The sequence below is a fragment of the Sminthopsis crassicaudata genome, chromosome 5 (assembly GCF_048593235.1).
Source record: "Sminthopsis crassicaudata isolate SCR6 chromosome 5, ASM4859323v1, whole genome shotgun sequence".
In the NCBI taxonomy this organism is placed as follows: domain Eukaryota; kingdom Metazoa; phylum Chordata; class Mammalia; order Dasyuromorphia; family Dasyuridae; genus Sminthopsis; species Sminthopsis crassicaudata.
The window spans coordinates 38,381,650-38,394,189 of NC_133621.1; the positions used below are offsets into that span (position 1 = coordinate 38,381,650).

Sequence of the window (12,540 nt, forward strand, 5' to 3'; positions counted from 1 at the left end):
CCCACCCCACTCCATTCCCACCAGTAGCCCCATCAGATTTTGCAGATTGCAAAGAATTCAGTAAAACAAAAATTTCTGCTCTTTGGGAACACAGATTGGTTTTTTGTTTTGTTTTGTTTTATTTTGTTTTTTTTACATTTGCATTTATATCCTTAGAGACTGATATATAGAAAATGCTTAATAAATGTTTATTCCTTTCTTTTTTCTCTTCCTTCCTTCTTTCTTCCTTTTTCTCTCTCTCTCTCTCCCTCCTTCCTTCCTTCTTTCCTTTCTTTTTCTTTCTCCCTCCCTTCCTTCTTTTCTTTTCTTTCTCTCTCACTCCCTATTTTTTCCTTTTTTTCTTAAATGTCCAGTAACTTGTTAGGATAAAATACATTCTCTTTTGAGCATTTTAAGCTTTTCACAACTGAGTTCCAGCTTATCTTTCTAGGCTAATTACTCCTCCTAACACATTCCATGTTTAAGCCAAACAGGTCTACTTGCTAGACCCCATAAATGAAAATTTCTTTCCCATTCCTGAATGCCTTCCAGCCCTCTTGGTGTCCATAGAATCTCTAACCTTCAAGAATCATCTCAGATGCCATTTATTCAATAGCTTGATCTCTTCAGTTGCTAGTGCACTATGCCTTTACCCAGAAATTACTTATATTTAGCTTATACTTTTGTATTTAGTTTACATATTTATATTATCTGTCTTCACTGGTTTCCCTAGTAGAGATGAGCATATTTATGTGAACATAGAAAATAAATATGAATGGAATAAATATAAGGTGCTTGAGTATTGCCATGAAAAAAGAAAAGAATTCTATGATGCAAAAGTGAAGAAGTGCATTCTAGTCATAGGAGACAGCCAAGGTAAAGGTATATAGGTGAGAGATGGAGCATATAAATGTTTATATGAATTTTCTGAATTAGAGTAGAAGGGCACTTGTGAAGAATGTATGGAAGGCCAGTTTGTTGGATAACAGAGTATGTGCAGAAGAATAATACCCAATGTAGAGATTAACTGAGATTAGGTAGTGTGAATGAATGGCTTTAAAAGTTAAACTGAAGTGTTTATAGTTGATCCCTGAGGCAAAAAAGAAGCTAGTAAAAATTCTGTGAAGAGGTGAATCATATCAGATAAGTGCTTAAGGAAAATCATTCTGACAATAGTATGTAAAACAAACTGCAGTGGCAAGAAATTTGAGAGAGGAAGATTAATTATGTGGCTGTTACAATAATTTAGAAAAGAAATGATGACAGCATAAACTCAGATGATATCTTTAAGCAGAGAAGATTTAGAGGTGAAGTATACTAGGAAGATAGAAAGAGAGTTGGTAACTGATCTGATAGGTGGGGTACAGGAGAATGATGAGTCCAGGATAGTAAAGAGTCAAGAAATCTGGGTTCTGGATGAAGACCCATTCCCTAGAACATAACCCTTTTGTCTTCACTCCCCCCACTTTTTCTTTCCTTAGATTCTTGGCTTTGGAAAAAAAAAAGATTCTTGCCCTTCTGATTAGTTCCATTTTTTTTAATAGAGCTCTATTAATTAATACTCTGTTAATTTTCTAGGTATGGTACTGGATAAGCTAATTAATTGTCATTTTTGTTATATTAACCCAATCTATTCACATGGAATTAATAACACCCCAAGTATTTAGGTTTGGATTTATTTCTAAAAGAGTATTTTGTAATATTATAGTTCTTGTATGTATCTTGGCAAGCAGACTCCCAAGTATTTTATGTATTCTGTAATTATAATAGTAATTGTAATAACAGTGATAATTATTTTGATAAAGGACTTGGGAGACAATGAAGAGTCATTGAAAATTCTTGATGGAGGAAAAGTTATGGTTATAACAGTACCTTAGAAATATTATTCAGGCAGTTGGTCTGCAAGGTAGATTGAAGTGTTAGCAGACTATTCATCACTGTTTTACTACCAACCTAATAAAGTCCATCTTTACTTGAATTATAATAGCTTTCTAATAATAATAGTAATGGCTGTAGCATTTATAAATCACTTTTAAGGATTTTGTATATGTTACTTCATTTAATTCACATAATAACTCTGTGAGGTAAAATTATTATAATTCTTATTTTATATTTGAACAAATAAATACTTTATTTTCTTCTTCCTTTTTCTTTATAATGTTACTTGGTCATATTTCCTGTCTTCACTAGCTCCCTACTATTCATTTACTCAAATTCAAAATAACTGACCTGGCATTCAAGGCCCTCCACAATCTAATAGATTACTCTATCTTTCTAGTCTTACCTTATACTATGACCTTCCATTCTTTATTCTAGAGGAATTAGACTACTTATCTTCCCTTTACACATTGCTTCTATGCCTTTGCTTCTATTGTTCATTGCTGTGGAATTTTCTCTCATTCATATCTTTTGAATGTTTCTCCATTCTTCTAGATTCAGTCTAATCACACCACATACCAGTCCACTTGATCTTCTATGATCTGCTCTATCCCTTACTTGAGCATGAATTTCTTCTTTGCTTCTCCAACTTCTTCATAATGTCACTCTTTACATATAAGTCATGTAGACATTTAGAGATGATCTTGGTATATGGGGTGAGGAGAGCTGCTATAAATATTTCCACACACACATAAGCCCCCCCCTTTTTTTTAATCTCTTTGGAACACCCAGTAATGGTACTGCAGGTAAAAGGATAAGCAGAGTTTTAAAGCCTTTGTTCTTGTTCCAAAATGTTCTTCAGTTTACAATTCTACCAACAGTACTATGGTGTCCTTATTTCCCACATCCCTACCAGCATTTGTCATTTTCCTTTTTTGCCTTGTTAGCCAACTCCAAAACCTTTTCTCCATCTTCACAAATACTTCTAATTTCTCCACTCCACAGTTCTTTTTCAGATCATTACTCCTTTATTATTCAAATCCTATTTCTTTCCCCGTCTTGACACCTTGTTAAACTAATTCTACATTGTCTTCTTTTCAAATCCTTTCTTCCTTATCCTATCAGAAATCTTGTCTTGCCAAGTCTTGGTCTTGGATTATTCTCACCATCCACTGTTTTCACACTATCTCTAACTGACTTACTATCCTACCTCACATGAAATTTTTTCAAGACATTTATGGCTTCAAAATAATAATAAAAATAATTTTTTTCAAACCAGTTCCAATTGTTCAGTAAAGAAGAAAATTAGCTACACCTAGAGAGAGAATTATGGGAAATGAACATGGATCACAACATAGCATTTCCACTTCTTCTGTTATTACTTGCTTGCATTTTTGTTTTCCTTCTCAGGTTTTTTTCTGTCTTTCTAGATCCAATTTTCTTGTGCAGCAAGATAACTGTATAAATATATATACATATATGTATATGTATATATATATGATTTAACATATACTTTAACATATTTAACATGTATTAGACTACCTGCCATCTAGGGGAGGGGGATGGGGAAGGAGGAAAAAGTTAGAACAGGAAGTTTTGCGAGGATCAGTGTTGAAATATTACCCATGCATATGTTTTGTAGATAAAAAGCTATAATTAAAAAAAAAAACACAAAAACTACGGCAAAACTAATAAAAAGAATTCTAAAACTAAAAAAAAAAATCTTCTAAATACTCATAGTACTTGCCCTCTATCTTTTTAGCTAAACATATTTCCTCAAGAAACTTCACAAGAAAAAAAAAATTAGTCCTTTCAGTGAGAAATTCCTTTTTCCACCCTCCTCATTTCACATCACTAAGATGTCTTTCTTCTTCACCCATCTTACAAGAGTTTGACAAGAATTTCCTCTCCGCCAAGGCAATGCACACTGTTTTCTTTATAATTCCCAATCTCTATTTTTAAAAAATTTCTTCCTGTCTTCTAACTACTATCCTATTCTATTGTTAACAAACAGGTCCATGAATCCCCATCCTTGAAAAAAAAAAAACTTCAAGTAATCCAGTTACTCCTACTATCACCCTCTGTCTATCCTTCCCTTTGTCGCTAAACTACTAAGTATTCTATTGAACATCCTGAACTGGTTCTCTCATAAACATTTTAAATTGAATATGACCAAAGCAAAGTCATTATCTTTTCCCAAAAAACCTTTTCCCCTTCCTAACTTCTTGTTACTATCAATGGTATCACCAACTAAGTCAGACTCATCTTTAACTTTTCACTCTTCCACCCAACATCCATTTTCAAGTATAAGTACTATCATTTCTACCTTTGTAACATTTGAGATGACCCTTTCTCTCTACACAGCCACAATATTATACATCTATCCCTCCTCCTTATTGCAGGACACTGCAATAGCCTTTGAGTCAATTTCCCTTCCTCAGGTTTTTTTTTTTTTTTCCCCTATGGTCCATTCTCTACTCAGCTATCAGACTGATATTCCTAAAAGCACAAATGTGACTACATTACTTCCTATTTAGTCAACTTCAGTGGCTCCCTATTACCTCTAAGATCAAAGATAAAATACTGCTTGACTTTTCAAGTCTCTCATAACTTGTCCCTTTCTACCTTTCATCTTCTTGCCACTTGCACCTCCCCCATATGTACTGTGTGATCCATTAACACTGGCTTTCTTGCAGTTTTTTTCTACATGACACTCCTAACTCTCTCCATCTTCATCTCTATTCCCCAGCTTCTTTCAAGTCTCAACTATTCTCATCTTTTGCAAAAAAGCCTTTCCTGATGTGCCCCCTCCCTTACAAATAGTGCCTTCCTTCTATTAATTACTTTCTATCTATTCTTTATCTATTTTGTTTGCACTTAATTGGTTGTATGCCATCTTCCCCATTATATTGTAAGCTCCTTGAGGGAGCTGTCTTTTGTCAGCATTTGTATCTCCAGTGCTTAGTAGAATGCCCAGTGCATAGCAGGTGCTTAATAAATTCAGACTAGTTCAACTGACCGATTTCTCTATTTCTTAACTAGTACCAAAATGTTTTTTTTTTTAAATTCAACTTTATTTTCACTTCCAGATCTTCTCCCCCAGAGCCCTATTCAATAAGAAGGCAAGGGATACAAAAACCCACAAAGATAGAGTCATACAAATAAATATGCTTCCATTTCAATAGACAGTGAGTGTATCAGTCTCCCTTTGAAGATAGATGACATTTTTCATTGAGTCCTTTGGAATTGTGGAAGATTGCTATTGATCAGAGTTCCTAAATCTTTCAAATTTGCCTCTCTTTACAATATTGTTGTTATTGTCTCAATTGTTCTGGTTCTCCTCATTTTATTTTGCTTCAGTTCATCTAAATCTTCAAGGTTTTTCTGAAACCATCCTCTACATTTTCTCATGTCACACTAAAATTCTATCACACTCATATACCATAGGTTGTTCAATAATTTTCTAATTAATGAACATCTTCTCATTTTCCAATTTTTTTTGTACCACAAAAAATTTCTACAAATGTTTTTGTGCATATGGGTCATTTTCCTTTTTCCTTAATCTCTTCAGGGGTACAGACCTAGCACCAATACTACTGGATTAAAGGATCTGAAAATGGGGAAGTTTTGGGTAAAGTTCTAAACTACTTTCCAGCTTTTCAATGATTACTATTTTGTTTGTATGGTGGAGATCTGATGCTACTAAGTCCTTTTCTTTACCATTTCCCCCTCACTTTTTTCTTTGGAGGATAATTTGTTTGTCCAGACAAATTGTCATTTTTTTCTAGCTTCATAAAGAAATCCTCTTTGTATTTTGATTGGTATGGAACTGAATAAATTAATTTAGGTAGTATTGTTAGTTTTATTATATTAACTCAGCCTGCTCATGGAAAATCAATATTTCTCCAATTACTTAGGTCTGTTTGTATTTGTGCAAATGTTTTATAGCTATATGCATGCAGTTCCTTTTTGTGTTTTATTTTAAATTTCTCTTTTTGCTGGGGTTTACTGGCAATATGCAAAAATGCTATTGATTTGTTAGTTAATTGTATATTCAGCAACTTTTCTGGTTATTGTTTACAGATAATTTTTAGTTGATTTTAGAGTTCCTAAGGGAAACCATTATATAATCTGTAAAATGCCATGATATTTTCCCTTCTTTACCAATGTTTATTCTCATTATTTCTTTTCCTTTTCTCTATAGTTAGCTTTTCTAACAATATATCAAATGATCATGGTGTTAAAGGAGATCCTTTTTTACTTTTTAACTTATTGGAAAGACCTCTGATTTATCTCCATTAAGTATAAAACTGGCTCTTGATTTTAGGTAGCTATATTATCAACTTCAGAAAAGATCTCTTTATTTTTATGTTATCTGGACTTTTTAACAGGAATGAGTGCTGTATCTTTCCAAAAGTTTTTTTCTGCAGCAATTGTAATAATTCTGATTTTTTATATTCTTTATTATATGGTCAATCATATTTATAGTTTTTCAAATAGTAAACCAATGCTGAATCCTGGTAATAGTGTTGAATCTTTGTGATATGTTGCTGCGATTTCCTTGCTCATATTAATTAATTCAAATTTTTGCAGCAATTTTTATTATGGATATTAGTCTATAGGTTTCTTTTCCTGTTTTGACTGATTTAGTTATTAAGAACATATTTGTATCAAAGAAGGAATCTGATAGAACTTCTTTTCCTATTTTTTCCCCCAAATATCTTATATAAAATTGGAAATCCATTTAATCCTTAAGTTTTTTTTTCCTTTGTACCTTATTTATACCCCATTGGGTTGTTTTCTACTTCTTATTCCATTAATCTGAGCATTTTATAAGTATTTATACATTTTATTTAAGTTCCTGGTTTTATTGGCATGTGATTGTACAAAAGTTTCTAACAACTTCCTATATTTCTTTTTTTTGTTCTATGAGTTCACCTTTTAAAATTTTAACATTGGTAATCTGATTTTCAACTTTCTTTTAATCACATTAGCTAATCTTTGTTTTATTGTTGTATTTTAACTTTTTACAGCCCAGCTTCTGGTTTTATTTATTAATTGAAGGTTCTTAATTTCTTCTTTGATTTTTCAGGATTTGCACTTGATTTTGAAGTTTTTAAAAATGTGTTATGTTTTCAAGCTTTTTTTTTTTTTTTTTAAGTTATTTATCCAGTTTACTGATTGTTCTTTCCCTTGCTGATGAAAATGTATGGAGATGATTTTGCATCTAATGACGCCTTTTGTTGTATCCCACAAATTTTGGTGTTATATCATTGCTGTAATTAACTTTAATGAAATGACCTGTTGCTTCTAATTTATTTTTTGATCAGCCAATTCCTTAGGATTAAGTTATTTAGCTTTCCATTTATTTTTAATCCCTTTTTTTTTTTTGTATCCCACTGATTATCACAGTGTCTAGCATATATTAAGTGCTTAATAAATGCTAAATACCTATTTTCAAAGGCCCTTTATTGGACTAGATTGTTAGTAGAAGCAATTATGTAATGCATCATAGTAATGAATGGTTAATATTTCTACTTTTGTGCTGACTGATATATAACTGATTTCTTAATATGTAATTCTTGGCAAAGTATTATGTATATTTTGTATTCCCATTTAGTAATCTTCAGATATCCATAAGATTAGACTTCTACAAATTTCTTCAGGTCCTTAGCTTATTTCTTATTATTTGTTGCTGTGGTGGTGGTGGTGGTGGTGGTGGTAGTAGTAGTAGTGGTGGTGGTTAATTTGTATAGGTCTGAAAGAGGTATACCAAAATTCCCCACTATTATCCTTTTACTGTCAATGTCTCCTTGTAACTCACTGAACTTTTCCTTTGACTACTTAGATGCTACATTTCATGCACATGTATTAAGTTTTGCTACTGTCTATAGTACCTGTTAGCACAATTGTTTCTCTTTATATTTTAATCAATTCTATTTCTACTATTTTCTTGTCTGAAATCATGATTGTTAGCTCTGTTTTTAGTGTATCTAAAACAATGGATTCTTCTCCCTCCTCTTATTTCAATTTTGTATGAATCTGATTCAAATATGCTTCCTGAACACAATATATTGTTGGAATCTGTTTTCTAAACACCCTATTTACATTCAGTTGTAATTGCTCGTTTTTTTTATCCTGTTCTTTTATACTTTTTTCTTTCTTTTATCTCCCTTCCCTACAAAGAAGATAGTGAGAAGGAAATGTGCTCAATCCAAGTGCCCTATGATTGATGCAACCTGCTTTCATTTTTGCCCCTACTTCTCTTCTCTAGTACAAAATCTGTTGCTACTCTTTCTTTTTAAAGCTCTTTTGACAATTAGCCTTCTGAGGTTAGACTTTTCTTTTTTTCTTATGACTAATAACTCTTTCTTATCCCATCCTTATACCACCTTATGTCATAGCTGATCTGTTTAGTTGAATATATTTTTCTACTAAATTTTTTGTGTGTATGTTTCTTTTTTTGATTACTTCAGATGAAAATGAGGTTCAAGTGATTCTCATTCTGCTGATCATTTCTTCCTTGCTTGTATAATCTTCTACTTGCAAGCCTCAATTATGTTAGATAGTAAGTGATCTTCCCTTCCTTGATCTTTGTTAGCATATTATTTTTCCTTTCTTCTTCTAGGGTCATCAAAACATAATAAAATCACTTCTAAACCCTCTTCAGGGGTTCTCAAACTACCGCCCCGGGCCAGATGCAGCCACTGAGGAAGTTTATGCAGCCCGCTGGGTTATGGCAAATGGGCTGAGGGTCGGAGACAGAGTGTGAGGTTTTGTTTTTACTATAGTCTGGCCCTGCAACAGTCTGAGGGACAGTGAACTGGCCCCCTATTTAAAAAGTTTGAGGACCAATACTAGCTCATTTAAATCAAAGCCTCTTACTGGTATTGGTTTCTAAATAGGTCCTTGTATCTTCTTTCCCTATTACAATTTAAACATATCATAATAATAATAATCCTTCTAGCTACTGATTCATATTTACCTTTTTATGTTTCTCAACTACTATATTTACATTTCAAACTTTCTATTTAGCCCTGTTCTTTTAATCAGAAATGTCTGGGAATCCTCTAATTCACCAAAAGCCTTTTCCGTTTTAAGATTATTCTCAGTTTTATTCACTAAATTATTAACTATAGTTAATTGTATCTTTTGAATTTTATTTTATTCCATGCTCTTGGCTCTTTTAAACTAATAGCAATTAAATCTTAAGTGATCTTTACTATGATTCCTCAATAACTGAATTCTTTCTTTTGATGTTTACATATATTTTAAAAATTTCACCTGAAATCTCTGGGTTTTGGATATGACAATTTTGGAAGTTTTCATTTGGAGTTTCAGAAAGTGACAGGTGGATTCTTTCTGTATTCACTTTGTTCCTGAGTTATACTAGATCTTAGCAGGTTTCCTTTATGATACCTTAAAATACCGTATCTAGGTCCATACTCAAGTGTACTTAAATTATCTCTTCTTGGCTTTGCTAGGTCAGCGGATTTTAGTTGAGATACTTGCATTTTCTTCTATTTTTTTTTTCATTTTGGGGATTAATCAATAACCAATATTCAATAAACATTTGTTAAATGCATACTAAGTGCCAACCACTGTGCTAAGTGCTGGGGACACAAAGAAAGGCAAAGACAGCCCTTGCTTTCATGAAATTCACAATCTAACGAGGGAATATAACAGGTAAAAAAAAAGCTGAAAGGAATGATGGGCAAGAAGACAAGAGGAGAATGATACTGGGGAGAGAGGACCATAATGAAGATAGGTGGAAAATAACACAGAGGCTGTTCTATACACTCTTCTATGTTGTCTTCTCTCCACCTTCTCACTGGACAAGTGCCCCAGAGGTAGGAGGTAATGAAGAGGTGTGAGGTTATATTTTTTAAAAATACAACAAATTATTTCTTGTCTTCTTATAGAGCCAATAACTTACATTTGATCCCTTCTAATTTTCAATGAGTCTATTATATGGGTATGATTTTGTAAGACTTATCCTAAGCTTTTAATTATCCTTCCAAACCAGTTCTTTCCTGTACTACTCTCATCATTTATAATTTTAACTCTTAAAAAATAATTGCCCTTTTATTTCTTCTAGGAATTCTAGTTGATCATGTGGCCAAGCTATATTTTTCTTACGAGGATTTGCTTATAGATGTTTTTCTTCTCGATTTGTGGCTTGATCACCTTTCTCTAAAATAACCCTTTATCATCAGTGCTTCTTTTGTCTGCCCATTTTTCAAGCCTTACTTCTGGATCTGGAACACTTTATTAGGGCCATAATCTTCATACTTCGAGAATGTCTGGAGAGAATGATTTTAGTTTGTATTATCCGGGAAGGTGCTGAGTGCTGTGCTCTTCAAGCAAAGGAGACTTCTCCAGGTGAGCTCTGCCAGGGAGCTCTACTCTTTCTAGTTATGTCCCGCATGGTCTGATTGCTGTGCTCTTGTGGCCGTGCTTTGCAGATTCTGAACACTGGTTAGGATCTAGGTAACACAACGGCACTACGGTCCCTGGGCGGAGCTTCGGTAGGTGGCTCATGGCTTCGGCCAGTTAGCAGAATGATACTGCGGCTTCAGAGCCAAGTCACAGATGCAGCTCCGGGTGAAGCCCTTGTCAATATCGCCGGCTTGTTGGGAGTTCATCATCCCGACAGTTCTCCACTGGTTTCTGAGTGCGTAATTTGAGATCTTGGTTTAGAAAAAACTTGATCTGCTACCTTCTGGATCTTTTTTGGCGGCAGTCATGGAAGAGATGGACTGGACTGTGATCTCCTGTATTGCCATGCTAGTCTCCATAGACTATTTCCTTGAAATTCTCCAAACCAAACACTCCTCCCTGGCCATTACTCCTCCACGCGCTCTCACTGTTCAAATGAAATCTCTTCAGGCTCCCTTCTCTTAACTGTCCGTATCCCTACGCTCAGCACATAGCAGCCTAACACTTTTCGTTCATTCAGGTCTTGATTTCTGCCCCTTTCTCCCTGAATTACTTTAGGATCTCTGGTTCCTCGGTGCTGACTGTAAAGTGAAACGGCTGAACGAGATTTTTTCATTTATAAACTCCAAAAGGAAGACAGAATGGGACAAACGATTGGCCCTGAAGGAGTGGGGGGGGGGGGAGGGAAGTCAAAGATGACGAGTAAAGACTTGAATAAAAAAGGTCTGGGAATTTGGGGGGAATGTAACTTTAACTTATATCCAAGCAATGATGAGTGTGGTTGAAGGAATCGGTGTAAGACATGACCTGACGGCTGCCTTTAAGGATTAGAAAGGCCATCCTCTGGGAGCCCAGTCTGGGGCTGCGTTTGTTCTACCCATTCCCAGAGAATAAAAGTATGGGTGAAAATCGGGACACTTTATGTTATGAAAAAACTATTATTATGAAAAACTATTATTAGGGCTCTTTAAGGCATCGGGTCTCTCCTCACTTGGGGTCTTTTAGCAGAAGCAGGATGACAGACGGAAAAGGAAGCCAGGAGAGCGGCAAACCCCCCTACATTTAAATAGGTTCTTTAGCCAGGCTCCCAGTCCAGCCACAAGCTTCCGTCCAGCCTGTGATTCTGGAGTTTCCTGGCTCTCTTTCCCACCTGAGGGCACGATATGATTTCTCCTGTCACGTGACAGGTCTCTCCTACATCGGGGGCATTCTGTGCTGCAGAGCCCTCCCGAGGTTCCGGGGGAGACACAGGCGGCCCCGGAGCGCGCAGACTTCGGCACCGCGGAGCGGCTCGAAATCCTAGCGCTGGGGCCGCAGTTACGGAGCGCTTGGCAGTCCGCGAACCCTACGGATTCCTTCAGGAAACGAGGGATTCCTAGGAAGCCACTGAGTAGAAATAACTAAGCCCTTCCCCAGTCCGAGGCTGTTGAAGCCCGGAGGTCTATGGCCAGGCCCCCGCAGGGGCCGCAGGGATGGGCTTCCAGAGTCCTGCATGCTCCGGCCGGCACCAAGCCTCCTCGGAGCCTCCAGTGGGGCCTGAGGCAGAGGGAGGCCCGGCCGCCAGGGGGCGTGGCGCCCCCTCCGTTACCTGTATTGGGCCACCGACAGGGCCCCAGAGGGCTCGGTTCCGAAGCCGGGCAGGTGCCGGCGCAGGTAGGCCTCCAGGGATCCCAGGTCGAGCCTGTGCTGGGGCAGAACCTCGCCCGTGTCAGGCTCTCTAAATGCTTTGGACTCCATGTCCGGCTGTCGCTGCCGCCCCCGCCGACCCCCCCTTCGCCGGGAAGCCAAGGGGCGAAGGGCTAAGGGAGAGGTCCAAAGCTCGGGGGCTAGAACGCTGCTCGGGGAGTGGCAGAGGGCGGGAGAGGGAGGAACCGGGGCGTGAGGTGCCGAGGGCGGGGCCCGGCCCGGGTGACTGGACGCAGACCATGGGGGCGGGGCTGAGTCTTCAATGAATGATAAGAAGGATGGAGTTTCCCCAAAGGGGCGGAGATGGGCGGGACTCTCGGCCGGCTTCCATCACTTCCGCTCGGGACGCAGCCCTTGGGGAGCGGGGCTCTTCCTCTCTCGTCCACGATTGGCTCGCTTCGTGGTTGCCTAGCAACGCTGCCGCCGCTCTCTGTGTGTGGCTGTTGGCTAAGAACAGCCTCTTCCTTCCTCTCATTCCAGAAGACGAGTCTAGTTCTTTTAAAGGAAGGACGGCTGCTTGACCGAGGTGAAAGAAGCCACACATCTCGCCTTTCAAAC

At 37.0% G+C, this 12,540-nt stretch overlaps 1 protein-coding gene across 1 annotated transcript in view; it reads right to left on the reverse strand.

The window, feature by feature from the left end:
- Positions 1 to 12,309, reverse strand: part of ACAD11 (acyl-CoA dehydrogenase family member 11) — an 85,000-nt gene extending 72,691 nt beyond the window's left edge. Inside the window, exon 1 of the mRNA XM_074271116.1 lies at positions 11,885 to 12,309. Within this exon, the coding sequence (XP_074127217.1) occupies positions 11,885 to 12,033 (149 nt within the window). The 5' untranslated portion in view covers positions 12,034 to 12,309. The remainder of the gene's footprint in view (positions 1 to 11,884) is intronic.
- Positions 12,310 to 12,540: the final 231 nt, after the last annotated feature.